Source organism: Epinephelus lanceolatus, chromosome 9 (genome assembly GCF_041903045.1).
Source record: "Epinephelus lanceolatus isolate andai-2023 chromosome 9, ASM4190304v1, whole genome shotgun sequence".
NCBI lineage: Eukaryota > Metazoa > Chordata > Actinopteri > Perciformes > Serranidae > Epinephelus > Epinephelus lanceolatus.
In genome coordinates this window covers 41,389,552-41,407,502 of record NC_135742.1, presented here as the reverse complement: position 1 = coordinate 41,407,502, position 17,951 = coordinate 41,389,552, and the positions used below count along the sequence as shown (strand labels likewise).

The window sequence follows — 17,951 nt, the reverse complement described above, 5'->3', positions numbered from 1 at the left end:
CTGTTAAAGGCCTTCCCAGCGTTTGAGGATGCTAAAACCTCTGGCATGTCAGTGTTACAAATATGCACAAGTTGCCTGATATTAAAGAACAAATGTCTTCCCAGCATAAACCCATTTATTTATTTAAATGATGTGAAACCTGCTGCAATGATAACATTTTGGCCAGAATTTTGTAGTCTACTTTAAAGAGGGAAATAGGTGTGTAACTATTTAGAGCAGTTGTTCCAAACTGGTGGGTCATGGTCTAAAAGTGGGTCATGGGTCCACGGTTCTGAATATTTATTTTATTTGTCTTTATTTAAACTCGAAAATCATTGAGGACAAAGCCTTCATTTACAATGACTTTGAGCAAAAAAGAGGACAATCAATAAAACAAACATATAAATACAATTAATAAATAGAGTAACAACAAAATTAATTTAAAACAGGTACAAACAGAAGTTAAAAGGTTTGAGACTTTGGATTTAAAATGACAAAGTGTTTCCAATGAATTCATTTTTAAAGTGCTTTGTAGCGTGTTCCAGGTTGATGGTACAAAGAAGCCAAAAGCAGTTCTTCCAAACTCTATGAACACGAGGGACGTAGAGTGTAAGCCAGTCATTAGTTCTAGTGTAATGTGGTCCAGTGGACCAAACTAGCATGGAATTAATGTAAGAAGGCAGCTTTCCAATAAGGGCCTTGTAAATAAACAAATACATGTGCAAATCTCACCTCTCAGAGAGAGAGGACCACTCAACTTTTTTTGGACCACAAGTGACTCATGAAAATGTCAAGTTTGTAAAAAACACTTTACTTTAGAGTACAGTAAATTTCCAGCATAGAGCTTTTATTTTGAAATGCTGTTTCCTGCTGTGGAGTCAGTAACTAACTGACAGCTACTTGACAGAGACAGCTAACTAGCTCAACAAGTAAGTATGATGTTGATCATATTGAAATGTGTGGACCTTCAACTAATGAATAAGGAGAAATCTGGACCCCGTGGCTGGACCAGTTGGGAACCACTGACTTGGAGTGTAGTGTTATCAGGAGTCACAGCAGTATAATGACACGAACAAGAATGATGCACAAAGCGTTTCACTGAAGTTAAAAGCATGGTTTTATTTCTAAATACGCTACAGTTCAAATGGCAAAACAGGAAAATCTCTTTCACCTCTTTTTTGTACATTTTTAACCCCTGAGCACCACAATCCAGTATTCCCATAATGCACTGGATTTATCCAAGATGAACAAAAGGGAAATAAAAGAAACATTTAAAGCTTCATACACAGCTAATAAAGCGATTAGTGTCTAAAAACTACCAGCATAGCATAATACAAAGTAAACAACATATTATTTGATTACATGAGTCAATTCTTTTTTTTTTTTCCTTTTTTGTTTATTCTGCATGCAGAGCGGTCGCTTTCTCTTGCTCATCTGCTCTGCCAAGGGTTATGACCTAAAAATCAAGTGAGCAGGGTCACAGCTTGAAAAACTCTTTGGTGAGAAGAATGCCAGTGATTCCATGCTGTGGCCTCACAGTCATGTGAAGTGTTCAGTGATTGGTATTATTCAGCAGTATGTACAAGAGGAGGGGCCGAGGAATAGACTGTGCCGGTGCTGCATTTACAGGATATAAGACAGGACTGTGCTGTGAGGAGCACCTGGATCATGGAGAGAGAAAACGTACACCGTCCATAATGAGCCCGGATCCAGGAGCATCATACCGTGCATCACGATCTTGGATAGCCACCTCGTGGATATTTGAGTTTCTCAGATTTGTGGAGTTTGTCTAAAGTTTTAAAGTCAATACATACAATATCAATATTCCCCATTCACTGACTGATTTTTTCTTTGTACTGACTACGACAGAAAATGTCTTTCCCTGTAACTCGTCTTTTTTTTTTTGTTTGTTTTTGCCTGATGTCTCAAACGAGACCACCACCAAATAAGTTTGTAATTTTAATGTTGGGAGCCTCTGAGTGACTGAAATGTTCCAGGATCATGTTACATGTCTATAATTCACCATCACGTATGGTAATTAGGGTTATAGACCCAAGACAGTCCGACAGGGGCTGGACATTAGTCATGTGACAAAAAGTTGTAAAGTGGGAGAAGTAGCTTGTATTTATATCTGTTTTCTTTCAATGATCTCCTCAGTGTTCCTCAGTACAGAAACACAGTAGTCTCTTTGATAATTGAATTATCCTTCAGGTTGATGCTACAGCCATCAGTTTGAATTATGCCAACTGTCTTTGCTGACAGATTGGTATGGCAAATGGATGTAAAAACTACTATACCCTCTGGGCACCAGCTGCTATTGCTATGGTATCAGGTGCCAATTCAACAAGGTCTTTTCCCAGCTGAACTACAAAATAGGTCATTTGACACTGTCTGCAAAAATGACCTATATATATGTACATATATATGTATATATATATATATATATATATATATATATATATATATATATATATATATATATATGTATATATATATATATATATATATATATATATGTATATATATATATATATATATATATGTATATATATATATATATGTATATGTGTGTGTGTGTATGTATATATATATATATATATATATATATATATATATTTATATATACGTGTGTGTGTGTGTGTGTGTGTGTGTATATACACACACACACACACATATATATATATATATATATATATATATATATATATATATATATATATATTTTTTTTTTTTTTTTTTTTTTTTTCTTATCCCCGATGGCCCTATTGGTGGGAGCATTTTTGTCATTGTCTTCCAAAAAAGGTTGTGCAATCTAAAATTGTAATCTTTAAGGAGCACTTCACCCCCAAAATTACCATTTGTATATCAATTACTCACTGCATGTTTCCTTGAATTTGTGAAGAAAACTTTATTTTTCTTGTATACCTCCACTCTGAATGGAGAATCCAAAAAAGGTGAACATTCTTTATGTATTAAAGTGATAGAGGTCCACATTCAACAACGGCAAATCTGTATCAAAACATGTTTTTACAAACTCTCACACAACTCGTGCAGGATAATCCAAGTTTCATCCATCCAGTCATAGGCTCAATACTTCGAAAACACATGCATTTTCACTAAAACATTATGACTTAAAATATGTCAGTACAAACAGTCTCATGCCGGCTGAGTAGCGTGGCTGAGCACACATGCTCTGCTCAAGCGAAGTTCATGGCATGTACATACTCAGGCACACTCACTATTGCAGAGTTGTTATATATTGTATAATTTTAGTGAAAATGCATCTATGGGAAGTACTGAGCATGCTATTGGATAAATTAGACTTGAAATAGTTGTGCTGTTGTTAAATGTGGTCCCTATTTACTTCAGTTCATGAGAAATGTTCGCCTTATTCAGATTGTCTGTTCAGAGTGGAGGCATGGGAGAAAAACACTTTTTAAAATAATGGATTTAGCACAACATATGGTGAGTAACTGATATACAAATTGTCATTTTGTGGGTGAAGTATTCCTTTAAGGTTGAGTTTCAGTGACCAACACATAACAGAATTGTAAGTCCAATATTTAATGATGCTTCTTACTGAAAGGCTTTAGGAGTTGTAGTTGACACATCTCCCTAGATTCTTATGTCCCCAGGCTTATAACTTTTTTTAATAAAAAGAATATTTTCTGACATAATTGTTATTGTTTTTTATACTGGTGACTTAATCAGGAGAGTTCATCTCTATACAAGCCTAGAAGAGCTCCAACTCTTTTACTTCCAGAACCCTGGGTGCTTCGAATAACTTCTCCCACTTTGCAACTCTGTTATGGGTGGCTAAACATTTGTCTAGTCCAGCTGCTTTGAGACCAAAGTATTCAAGTCCATTAACATTTAGCTGATATCATTGTTTCAGTGTTCAAGGATGCAACACCACGTTTGTGTATAAGGAAGTGATTGTTTCCTTGGACCTTTGCTGTGTTGACCTGCAGACTTGTCTGATTGCTAAAGAACACATTTCAAGTAAACATGAGAATTATAAAGCACAAACACCTTCAACAGCTCAACTGACAGCTGAGGAGTCAGCTCATCTTATTGGCTGAGGATTGTCCTCTGCTGCAAGATTTTGTTTGTACATTTTCAACATCACCATCTATACATACAGACACACAATATATTATTAGCTTTATCACCAGTAATCAGCCTGGAGCATTACACTGTCATCATGACACTGAACTAGTCATAGCATCTGAAATCAAGAACTGTGAAAAGTCTGCATGAAAAACAAGACGACAAGATTAGGAGAGGACGACAGCAACTCAGAGGTGGCAGTACACAAACGCTCATGGCGTCATGACAATCCCTAGTGTTTATCTTCTGGGTAACATGAATGTGCTCAGTGGACTAATTTCAACCAGTTTGTTGATGTTTCGTGCAAACAGAAATTTTGGCCTGATCATCAGTATTGTCGTCTGGGGACCATGGAGATCCACAGCAAAATTCCAGCCCAGTCTCAAAGGATACATAAAATGGACACAAAGTCTTAACATGGTGGCAGAAACAAAATGTGTTAAAATTAGGTGCTGACTACACAAAAACAATGCCAGTGCAAAGTCAATGAGGATCATCTGTTGTGGTGGATACACTTGTTAAGTATAAAAAGTGAGAAAATCCAACCAGGAGACCGCGCTTTGTGTCCAGGGTTAACATCATTACATGACTTTACAGACTTTACATAACTACTCAAAGTACTTTACGCAGGTACTTGACATAACCATGCAAAGCAAGTTTAGTCACTTACATCCCATACATAGTTATTTTAACCAAAACCTCAATCTTTTCCTAAACTTGACCAAGTATTTTTTTGTTCCCTAAAAACTAACCAAGTGTTTTTCTTTTCCTAAACCTAACCAAACTGCAGCTGTTTATAATAGACTTTGCATTGGCGTTGTTTTCATAATGCTAACACACAATGCCAAGCCCCTTTTCCTGGTAAGCAATACCTGCAGTATTCTATAGTAATGTGTGGTCATGTGTCTATGTGCACCTGTGGGTTCTAAAGACTATTGTTTGTTCCAGAAAACAGACAATCATCAGCCGCCATAATACAATGGGCTGTTAGTTAATATTGGCTGATACATTAGCCCATCCATTTCTCTGCTGGGTTCTAATCTTGACTCCAGGGACAGTATGTGTGACAGTATAGTCTCAGCTCTTTTCAACCAACATGGAATGGGTTCTGCTCCAAACGGACTCTGTTTGGGTTGCTACGTTAAGCAAGTATTGCGATTTCGCAGTACCACAGTATTACAGAATTATTATCTGTCAGAACAACCCTTAAAGGACTGAAAAGGGCTTTTTGATTGAACAAATGTTTTATTACTATAATTGAAACTTTAAACTATTTTTCTAATGGAAGTGTGTGTAAAAACTTTCAGTTCATTGATAAGGAGATATTGACAGTGTGATACCCATCAATTTTCGTATCACGATATACCTTGAAACTGGTATACTGCTGCAACCCTAGGCTCTGGTTCCCACACCTACTGTTGAGCTGTACAGAACATTTCAACCAAAAAATAAATTGGTTTGTAACCTGACAAGTTGGTTCCGAGCTGGGACCAAAAAATAGCAGTTTTTTTCTTGACCTGAAGTGCAAACCATGACAGAAGTGGGCTTGTCATATTTTACAGGTGCTGATGGGACAATATCAAATCTGTGCCATTCATTGTTACATGGTGCTGTCTTCCTTTTACTGTATATCCAGGTTTTCATGCAGATTGGATTTGTTTTGACAAGTGTCCCTGCTGTGTTTCACAAAAGGCTGTTTTGTTGCGCCGGCACAACACCCAACATTAAAAGCACTTTGAACATGTTGCTTAATTCTTTAGTCTAATCCAGGGGCGTAGCACAATATCCACAATATCCTGGACCCTGTACATAGGCCCACATCCACACCTATCCATTCATGGTGGGCCCCCCTCACATGAGAGCCCTGCACTTCCCCCCCGTTGTCCTACGCCCCTGCTCTAATCGATTGTTGCTTTTCTTTGACTGAAAAGCATTTTGTGTTCACACAAATATATGGATATGAAACACCATGAATACACTGACAATTAAGATTGTGGACATGCTTGTTGGCACAGTCTATAACAAATGAGGTAGATGTGTGTCAATAAAATATTCCCTTCTTTGGTATAATCATACAAAATATGAAAAAAGAGAAAAAAAAAAATCCAGTGATCTGTTGCAGTAAAACATTGGTTTTCAGGTGGCTGTACAATAAAAAATAAATGAAATTTATGAGGTATATCTTGTATTCATACATTACTATGACTATATACAGGTAGATTGGTGAGGTATCTGCATTCAAGAAGACTCTTTAAAAGGGTTTGCAAACAAAGTGGTGGAGCTAAATGCAACATTTGCAGGAATATAAAACATAATAAATAAAATCTGTAATGAAATGCTTTTACAGACTTAATAAAAACCCACATATCTTCAAACTGGTTCCCATTTCCCTTCACAATAAACAAAATATTTTGATATCTTTATGAAAACTGAGAAAGAAAGATGTAAAGAAAGAAAGAAAGAAAGAAAAAGATAGAGAGAGAGAGGGAGGAAGAAGCTCCGTGATGTTAGACACAAGTGCATCTCTAAAAAAAAAAAAAAAAAGAAAAAGAAACCTGGACTCTATTCACAATATAAAACTACTGAGTGACTGATGACAGTTTCCTACGGACTACATGTCTCTGTATGTCCTGTTGTCACCTCCTTTATTTCTGATAACTCGCTGCCTACAGGCTGAAGTGCTCTACTCTGTCATTCCTATAATGAATGCAATGCCATACGAGAACTCTCATGATTCATTTCTTCCCAATGCTCTGTCACATCAGCTTTGTGCTTCTCTCTTATGTTAACAAACACCACTGATTATTTTCTCCATGCTTGTGGTTCTGGCTTTAGTCAATATGCGTTGCAGAAGATTTCTTCAAAGAATAATGCAATCTCATGTGCTGCAGCTCCACCGCATTCAGCCTCAGCAGACATTTTTGTAAGTGTTTCTGACCACAACCACAACTGTGGAGCAATGATGTCGATTGCAATATTTACTGTAATGAATGAGGAAAGCACTGGACGGGAACAATGCTTGCCATCACATCAATTTACACTGTCACTGTCTCTGTACACTGGAAGGCAGAGAGGACGGGATTTTGAAAATGTTCTTTTCTTGTCATCATGACAAAGATTTTCTGTGACTAACAAGTTTGTTTCAAAACTAGTTTTTGGTTTGGTATTTTGTGATCTCTCTTCCAAAAAAAAATATTCTATGGTCAAATGACATATTCTTGTGATCAGGAATATCTCATATAAAAATCAAGCGCCATTTATTTTATGATCACAGCAGAAGAGAACCTAGGGGGATAAAGATTATATTTATGTTGTGAGCAGCCTTCTGTTCAGCTAATGATGGTCAGCTAACTATCATAGTTGTTGACAATACATCTGATTAGTACACCAGCTAAGTGTGTCCCAAATGCATATTATAAACTCATCCTAACTGTGTGAAAGAGTTCCTAAGATGTTCCTAACTGCAATACACAACATAACATATATGTTGGGCAAGAAGCCCTGCTTGCAATTTGTCAGTACTGCATTAACAAATGCAGCCCAAAAAGCATTTTCCTGATAGACCACTGTTATAAAAGAGATCTGTAGTAAACTGTTGAGGGTCAATTATTATATTGTTTTAAGAAAAAAAAAAGTCAAACCACAAAAATGTAATATTTGTAATGTCTTACCAGGGCCTATAAAACCTTTATTTTTTTGTACGTGGTGTCTGGTATCAAGTTCTTAAAATATGTATGTCTATATCTGGAGAGATGCAGAAAACGTTTGGTTGGTGTTGTAAGTAATAAATCTTTGGTGACATTTTCTAATTTGAAATTTCTAATGGTGTTCTGAGCTCAGATTTATTCACTCTGCAAATGTGCATTTCCTCATTTCTTCAATTTCTTGTGTGTTTTAGTGGGGCAGAGCTGGCAACTGCCCCAGTGACCAGCAACCTCAGAGGCTCCAGGTTATCTGTGTGGCAACTAAAGCACTATAAAGACAAAAAAATGCTGTAATGCTAATGCTGCGTTCACATAAAATCAGTGGACAGCAGACAGACAACACCCTCTGAGTCAGCCTGAGGGAGTCGCAGGACAGTAAAACAAAACATGCATGATGATATGTTGCAATCCTGATGCTGTATTGCTTACAAAGAATGGAATAAAATGTATTAAATATAGTTATTTCATGTCTATGATTTTATGTAATTATTATAGTAATGTCCAGTAAATGCAGAGCTGAACCGTGTTTTCTCCTCTTGTGAGTCTGGCTATAAATTGGTTATAAATTCTGTTGTGAAGGATGGAAAAAAGCTCACATATTTTAACTCCGGACAGAAATGCTGTCTGCCATTACCATTGCCGATATTCTTTGCCAGTTTTACTTAATTTTACTGTCTTGCTGTTGTTTGCTGTCTACTGTCCATGTGAATGCAGTTTAAGTTCCCTTAAGTGGCTCCTGAATAGAGCGGTGCAGGGATGAGTCCTAAAACCCAGAAATCAGTTAGCATTTTAGCACTCCTGATTCCCTCATCTTCGGGTTTTTTTAATTTTTTTGGTTAGATGCCTGAAAAAAGAGACTTTCAGGTTTTGTTCTACAACATAAAATATGTCAGTAAATACCTCCTTCATGAATTCTGAAGCTTTCATGTGTCTTTAAAAAGGTGGTTGCTAACAAGAGGCTAAATGAGACTACAGAATGTCATCACACCCAACACAGATGTACAGCCTCGTTGTGGTTGCGACGTTAAGCCATATAACCGTAGTGAAGTTTGTTTAGGGTCTAACGTCAATCTTTTTACTTCTGGCAATTGCATTTACTCTTCAAAAATCATAAAAGTGGTGTTCATTTGGGAAGATTATCTTGCTAAACACAATTTGCTAGTATCATACACTTTTGTTTGCCACAGAGCTTATATTCTGTCGAGGGAACCAGGGCGATGCTAATCTCTGCATAGGCCTTCAGAAAACTGTCATCCCTGGAGCACTCTGTATGAATTTAGCCCAGGACCCCCAGACAGTTTAATCTGATCCAGATAACATATACACAGATCAGCCAAAACATTAAAACCACTGGTGGGTGAAGTCCATAACATTGATCCTCTTGTTACAGTGCAATGTTCTGCTGGGAAACCTTTGGTCCAGGCATTCATGTGGATGCTACTTGACATGCTCCAACCACCCGAACACCGTTGCAAAATAAACCCCCCCGTGGCAATGGCAGTTGTCGAAGGCAGTGAACCCCCCTGCAGGACAATGCGACATGCCACTCCACAAAAACTGCTCAAGAATGACCAGAGGACCGGGACAAAGAGCTCAAGGTGTTGACCTGGCCTCCAAATACCTCAGATCCTGATTTGATTGAACATTTGAGGGATGTGCTGGTACCGCAGAGGTACCCCTGATACATGGTGGGTCCTTCTTGGACCGAACTTGGCTCTGACCTGTCAAGGCATGGACACAGGACCTCTAGAGGGTGTCCTCTGGGGCCTGGCATTGGGGAGTTACCATCAGATCTTTTGAGTCCTGTGGGTTGTGAGGTAGGGTACAAGTACATTCCACAGATGTTTGATCAGATGGGGATACAGGGAATTTGGAGGCCAGGTTTTCACCTTGAGCTCTTTGTCACGATCCTCACGGGGTTCCCAACAGAACATTGCACTGTAACAAGATGATCAATGTTGTTTATGGCACCTGTCAGTGGTTTTAATGTTTTGGCTCATCGGTGTATATGTATAGTATTAGTTTTACAATATGGGATTGGGACATAGTGTTTGTTACTAGTGTACAGAACTGTGTGTTAACTAAAACCTTGTATGCTTGGTTCCATTAGCCTGTTCACTAGTTAGCTAACATGTTGCTGATTGTCTGTGGACTGAGCTGACTGTGTTCAAAAGAAGAGACTCAGTCAGTAAACTCCTCTCATTATCCACATATAATGTAACTGTGTGGATGTACACACACATCACTCTTTCTAGCCTTGTTGACTATATGTTGAAACATCATTAACCAACTGTCAAATTGAACATGAGACCATACTATTAAGGAGTCTGGACAGCCTTTCTACAGAATACATGATGATTTCCACTCTGGATGTGTCTGTTGGTATTTTTGCAATATTCCTCAGTTTTGATCATTACCGCTAAGGCTTACTGTAAATGCTGGACATGTTAAACCAGTTTAGATTTGTTCTCTTCTTTGGTATCAGCTGTAAGCAGTGAGTTTCTGAGGTCAGCATAAACAGCTGTAAGGTCTTGCTGTTCAGTGGCCTCATCTTTTGATTGAAATGGTGCACAAGAGGGAGTCTTCATTTGGCTTCATCCAGGCTGCACCTTAAACTGATGGGCAACCATGCTTTTGAAGTGTTCCACACTGCACAGATGTCTTTGACGACTTGAAGGACAAAGGTAACACACAAAGGTTAAATGTCCTTGAAACACGCTGTTAATTCAGAACAGGGAGAGTGGGGGAAAGGGCGACTGGAAGATTTCTCGCCTGTACATATGTTTGCTGCTTTGTAATCTGTTGTTAGCTGACCTTAAAGGAATCTGATGGAGTGGATGGAGCGAAAGCCGCCTTTTAAAACAACTGGTATTTGTCTGATGATCATGTCTCCAACTGCTCGGTGTCTTTAACAGAATGGATCTCCTTCCTGGTGCAATGGAAGGAGGAAGAGGAGGTGAGGAGGGACAGGAAACTCAGGGGGAGGAGTTTCTGTGTCCATGGAGTGAGGAAGAGGAGGAGGACGAGGAAGAGGAGGAGGAGGAGCAGGAGGGCTGGAACTGTGTGGGACTGGTCTTTCCCTGAGTCTGACAGTTGCTGTGTTTCCCACGGTGTCCCGTCATCGCCGCTATGGCCGACTGCCGAGCAAACAGGACACCTGAAGAGCACACATCAAGTCTATGTCAGCCTCGTACTCCACACTGTCCATGGTTTCAGTTCTTAAAGGACCATGCCACTGTTTTTTATGTATCTTTAGCCTGTTTACTAGAAATGGCATCACGGTACTGCCCACCATTATCTTTGTCTTACCTTAAAAACAGTGTAGGAAGAAACCCTATGTATGGAGAATTGAATCGAATTAAATTAATGCACTCGGTCTGCTTTTCATGTGTTTTAAGTTTTACAGTTGTACAGTGCAGACATTTCAGAAATTAATAGAACTTCAAGAGCAATTTAACACTTTCGTCACAAAAAAACAAACAAAAGAAAAACAGGACCCTATCCTGTGGTTACCCCTGACAACCACTGACGTTCCCACTTCCTCGCAGGTGTGATATTGCTCCAGCATTGCTTAATCTAACCTGTCTGAACAGGATGCATTTCAGTCTCACTTTTAATTAGTACTGCTGTATGTCAGCATTTCCTGCCGTTTCACACACAAATAACTGTGCTCGAAATAATGTCAGTCGAGGTCTTTTGAAATTGCTGCTCCAAATGAGAGTTACATTTGAGAGCATGGTTCCATGAATTCTGGAAGAACTCCAGAGACTGTATGCAGTATCTAGACTTCCCACAGTCTGTGGCAGAAAAAAAAACAACTCATCTCTTCAGAGTAAAAGGCTGCATCCAAAATCCCATACAAACATGCTACATAGTACAGTACATTAACATATGCAAGATGTTCAGTATGGCCAAAATCTTGGCATGAAACCATTAGTATGTAAACTGCATACTAATTCTGGTGAAATATTACAGTATGCAAACACTGACCACTACATTGGCATAAATATCCCACAATGCAATGCAGTACAACAATGGTCACAGAGAGCAATCAAGACAGTTCTGAAACAACAATAACTGTTCAATTTAAGTTTTTTAAATTACTTTAAATTGCTGATAGAGCTGAAGATGGCATGGGTTATCATGGTTACGCATCTTCGACTGGCAAGGAGGCTCTCAGGAAGGGACATGGTAATTACAGCTCAATGTGACCAACAATCTACATACAGTACTATTGTTTATTCACACAGAAGTATGTTAAATTATAGTACACATATTGGATATGCAGTACATAGTTTGTGATTTCGGATACAGTGAGAGTCAACAGGACATTGCCTTGCACTCTGGAGGTGTGGAAGGCCATATTGCAATTTTTCTCTTTTTTTTTTCATTTAGACGACAGGAATGACAGATTTTCTGTGTGAAAAGGCAATAAACTGGCTGGACCAGAATCAGTGTTAAGTATGATGAAGTGACTGTATATAGAATTTACTAACTCCAAGAAATGGTTTATGTTTTAAATTGCTCTTTGAAGTCACTATGTGTAAGATTAGAAAATTTCCTCCCGGTGGTAATATCAAAAACTCTTCTGTTGCAAACAGCTTATCTGACCCAGGGACACTGAGATGAGTTTGCTGAAAAAACACATTAGACTACACCAGTTGTGAAATGTATAGACTGAATCACAATGTTTATTTATAGTAACTTCCAGGTAGAAGATCCTTGTGTCATATGCATAAAATCAAATGGCGTCCACCGATATTGATGTGTCTACTGAAAACATCAATTGTTTAGTGTGTAAGGTAAAGTGAAGCAAATATTCAAATATAGCGTACTGTATTTTTTTTTGTGTGGCTAAAATACATTTACCGCAGCCCCCTCCACAGCAGTACATTGCTTAGCTTCCATGTCAGTACCCGACAGGTAACCCTCCGAATGCTACGTATCGGGTAAAAAAAGTATATAACTACAAGCGTGCTGGCAGCGTAGTTTTTAGTATTCAGAATAAAAAAATGAAAAAGATACACAGTCTATGTGTAATATTTTGATATCTAAATCACTAGGGGTGTAAAGATTCATCGATTACATCGATGCATCGATTTATTTTCCTACAATCTAACTGCATCGATAGAGCCATGGCAAGTTGTCTCTCACTGATGACGATATCGCTGTGAAATCGATTTACAAGGTCAAAAATCGATTATATCGATTACTAAGCATTTGTGCGGTGTATTTAAGCATGACAACGTTATATACATGTATTTTTATCACTTCTAATCGTAAAGTTGCTCAATTCGCTTCACTCTCCCTGAGTGTGACGTCATCGGCATGTGCCGGTAGTGCCGACTCAAAACAAAACGAAGCATGGCTAACAGCAAAGAGGAGGCGGACGAGCTGGAGATTTTCAAGCCGAATTTGAAGTCGAGTGTGTGGAAACACTTTGGTTTCTGCAAAAAAGGAGGTGTTCTGGACAAGTCGGTGGATGTCTGTTGAATGTGTACTGACTGAGTAAAATGACAGAGAAGAAGCAGGGAAACCTACTGTCCATTCAACCTAATAGGTTGCACTTTATTTTTGTGTATTATTGTACTCCTCTTATACTGATTGAAAATCACAAGAGAAGTACCAGGGAAACCTACTGTTCAGTTGTAATTCAGCCTGGAGGAATGTTGATCACACTTTTTTTGTCTTTTGATCAGCAGGTTCTGAACTTGTGATAATTATAGTATTTAATAAAAGGTGAATGTTTTTGCCATTAATCGTTGTGTTTACTTATTTATATCCAAAATTAATTAATCCCTGATTCTCTTTCAAGAAAAAACTCCCCTGCACTGTCCACAGTATTCAGGTATGTATTTCACAGTCACACTGGTTCAGTTTTTGGCAAAACAAAAAAAGTTACTGAATCGATTTCTAGTCCTTGAATCGAATCGAATCGTATCGTTCTAGATGAGCCAAATATCGTTCTTGAATCGAATCGGAACCATGGAAAATGATATGAATTGAATCGTTGTAAAAATGAATCATTACACCCCTATAAATCACTATTGTCAGCGCAGCCAGTAAAAGAGACTTTTCCTTTGCTGGATTTGTAATTCAAGAATGGAGAACCCAGCTTAATGCGTGTGACTATAGCTTGTGTGTGTTTTATATAGGGGGGAAGGACAGGTCTCGGGACTTTCATTAATGGGTGCAGGCGGGTGCAGCTTTGACCTAGACATAACAACGGGTAACAGATAGATTCTGTGTTGTTTTTTAAAAAATGGACCCGTGCAGGACTCTGATTTGATTTATCAAAGATGAAAGCAAGCCAACACAGTATATTAAAACAGTTTAACTATACATTAGAGTTCTGACTGAAAATGACAATAGAAATAAACAAGTTGGCTAATTTAACATCTCTCTGCATTTGAAATCAATTGCCAGTTGTCTACCAAGAAGTGACTGTTGTTGTTAGCGCTATGTAACAGTGATTCGGTCTATGCAAATTTCTGTCAACAGTTATATTTCAGCATACTCATCCACAGACTCAAACATGAGGACAGCTGGTGGCAGAATGAGCAGGTTCAAGTCAACTCTGGCTGTTGAACACTGGCTCAGATATGATGTGACGGCCACCAGGCTTATATAGTGACATGAATGGCCTATGTTAAAGCAGAGAGGCAGTAATTACCTCAAGACACAAGCTACACACGCACACACATACACACACACACACACGCTCCAGGCAAGCACATAAGACAATAAGCCCCATCGACCTCAAATCCACAGGCCCAATTTTGAGATATTTAACTTTTTTAACTCTATTGGACTGCCACTTCATTACGATGGATTTTATAGCAAAGACATCAAATTGCGTAGAGGACTAAGCACCAGGGTGCTGCTATAACTTATTGAATTTCCTGCCTGCAATTACATCAGCAAACGGCCCCTCTATTTACCTGTGTAGACAACTCCATTTATTTCTATTGACATGTTGATGCTGCTAATGCCGTTGGTAGACAGGTTCAATGCGGTCTCTTGTCTATCATCTGTCAAGAGAGGAGGCAGAGAACGAGAGAGAGAAAAACTCAATATGAGCATTTAGAAAGGGAACAGAAGAAGCAAGAGGAGCGCCCGCTGGAGTATTGGTGATAATTCAGAGAGTGACAGGATAAGGAGAGCTTTATTAAAGAGTTCTGGGGAGAAAGAACTGTCAAAAGATGTTACAACCATTTGTACATGTCAGTTATAGATGAATCCTATAGCAGCACACACTTGGACAACTTCTCTGAATAAATGTGACTGTACTGAAGTAACTGAAATGTCTTAAGTAATCTCAGTGGGCTGATGTGATATCAAACCATCTGTAAACACAAATTTATCCATCTAAGTGCATCTGGGTGGAGACAAATAATAGTGTTTGGGTGTAATCTTTAAATGACAGTGTTTATATGTGAGGGCCAAAGCCAGACGACCAGCGTGGGAATTAACCTGAGAAAGATTCTCACTCATTTTTCCATCACGTATCAAGTGCAAAGCCCGCTATTATGACTAATATGAGAGAGGCAGTGATGCAGACAGAAATGATATCACACTTGAGCAGATAGGCCCCTTATTCTTCCTTTAGCCTCTATCATTAAGTCATATATGACTTATGGCTTGTCACGAGCCATGCTGGCTGCAGCCACAGCCCGGCAAGACGGGCATTTTTACTCATGACAAGCTGGATTCTGCCTGTGGTCAACAAGAACTATTTCTTCATAACATCTATGGAGCTGAGCTTCAAATTACACATGTTATATGATGAACTATGTGCACATTAGTGGTTGAGGCGTTTCACAGCTGGATCTCAGACAGCCTCACCGGCAGGGCCATTACCTGTTTTTGACACACCACCCACAGTGGTAGACACACTGTCATTTCAGTCTGATAGGAGGCAGCTAACAACCTCAACATTACACTAACACCTGATTTTAAATCATACATTATAATCATTATACATGACATTATGGTGGTTTGTTTTAAATCTGCTGCCTGTTTCTTGTATGTGACATTTTTAATGCTGCTGTCTTGGCCAAGATTCTCTTGTAAAAAAAGTCACTACATGTTAATTGGAATGTTTTTGCTAAAATGAAGGTTAAATAAAAAACATGGTTTACACTGAACGGGCATATTTAATCTCAGACATCACTGTTTTATATTAGATGCACATTTAAATGTAATAATTCAAGTGAAAGGATACTTTAAATGGGGTTCCAATGATGATGAGGCTGGCATTAGTTTTAACAAATCCCATAAAAAGCTCAAAACCAACAATGTGTTAGTCTGTCTCTAAATACCTTCTTACTTCCCGACTCTGTCTGTGACTCATAGCTCTAAGCCCACTGGTTCTTAGCAAAGACATACCTCCAGTGGCACCCCCCTAAAACATTTCCTAGGGGTTGCTTTATGTGAGCACCCATTTTCATTCAGAAAGATTGCTATTCTTCAGCCAGATGTTCCCTTGCCATGGCCATGGCTCCCTGGCCCTGCTTTGGGGTGTGCCAATGCATAACTCACAAATATATTGTAATTAAAAAAAAAAAAAAGTCTCAGCTGCTCAATTTTTATCAAACATTTCTCCAACAAGAGGAAACAGTGCATTTGCTGGGAACTATTTTCAGCGGCAGATTAATTCACAATTATTGCTCTAGTGAATATTTGATTGTTATTGCCAAGCTAATTCCATTGTCATTGTTTATATAGCGCTGCTGACACATATGTTATGTGTCACACCTGCCATGCCTCTTTTGCTACCAAGACACAGACATGCTGTCTAAAATCACACACTTAAGTGGCATGATGATGCCGATACTGTTTGGTGCTGTGTGAAAATGCAAAGGAGGCATAGAGAAGGGACTTTATAGCGTCTCTAAAAGGGCTAGTGTGTTTCACCGATGTGTTTTTAACAACAATAGAGTTCCATGGCACAGAGGAAGAGGATATATCGGACTGTAGATACACACACAGTACTGGTTAGTAGACACATTCATTATTGGTTTAAGTCTTTTCAGGAGATCTGTTAACAGTAATCAAAATATTGAATATCAACAGACTTATCCCTTGACTGTGTACGAATAAACACTGTATTACCTATGAAGTGTCGAGGTGTAAGTGAGGGAACATAGATGGTGTTACAGCACAGAGGAAAGTCTCCTGTCTAGTCTCTAATGTTCTTTGACCACTTGGCCAAATGCAGAAAAATCAAGACTAACACTAAAGAGAGCACAGACAAACATATTAAGTCCACACATATCAGTGTACTAAAACCTCCTGAGTTTGTCTCACCTCTGTTATTGAGTTTGATGTTGAGGGGAAGCTGGGTGGCCATAGCCAGCAGGTTCTGCTGCAGGGCATGTTGCATGATCCTCTGCTGCTCCTCTGCCACCATCATCATCTTCTTCTCTGGCGGTTCACCGGTCTCCAACTTCTCTCTGAGCTGTTCCAGGGCTGCCGCCTGGACGGCCGCCGCTGCCTGAGCTGCGGCTGCCTGGGCGGCCACAGCTGCGGCATGATGGCTGCTGGGTGACATGGGGAGGGCTACACGGCTGGGCAGGCAGCTGGCCATCATGGGCTCTTCTGGAGGGAAAAATATTCTTGAGAAGGTGATATCTAGTTCTCAACACACGTCTGCATGCTTGAGTGAAAAGTCATGTGAACAGGCTTTATGTGACTCCTGCCACCTTTCCTTAAATTAGAGTGGTAATGTAGATAATACTCTGCAGTAAACTTTCACATTTTTTATTTTTTCTTTGCTCTCACTGTTGCTTTAAAATTATTCTGTACTACAAAAAGTAATACAACGTGCATTGTATTGATGATGACATCAAGCACAATGTTAACCCATCAGTAACAGATGATGCTGGCAGATGTCAGTTATTCAATTTGTTGACTTTTAAAATTGGATCATATTTAATATCTTAACCCTGCAGATTAACTACACTAACAACACTAAAATAACTTGAAACAAACATAACTGATCTCTGGACGTTGCTGATGTCTTCGTGGCACACTACACAGATTAGCCAGCTGCTATTTTTCCTTGAAGACATGTAATCAAAGACCTCTTATGCTTTTCATGTGCATTAGTGTGTCTCGGAAATCAGTAGTCAGTGATGAGGAAGTCCTGCAAGATGT

General features: G+C 38.9%; 1 protein-coding gene across 1 annotated transcript in view; it reads right to left on the bottom strand.

Annotated features, from left to right (window-relative positions):
• Positions 1 to 2,702: 2,702 nt before the first annotated feature.
• arid3c (AT rich interactive domain 3C (BRIGHT-like)) overlaps positions 2,703 to 17,951 on the bottom strand; it is a 124,297-nt gene continuing 109,048 nt past the window's right edge. Inside the window, exons 6-8 of the mRNA XM_033619158.2 lie at positions 17,103 to 17,393; positions 14,735 to 14,824; positions 2,703 to 10,950 (exon numbers count right to left, since the gene is read on the bottom strand). Coding sequence (XP_033475049.1) covers positions 10,769 to 10,950; positions 14,735 to 14,824; positions 17,103 to 17,393 — 563 coding nt within the window. The 3' untranslated portion in view covers positions 2,703 to 10,768. The remainder of the gene's footprint in view (positions 10,951 to 14,734; positions 14,825 to 17,102; positions 17,394 to 17,951) is intronic.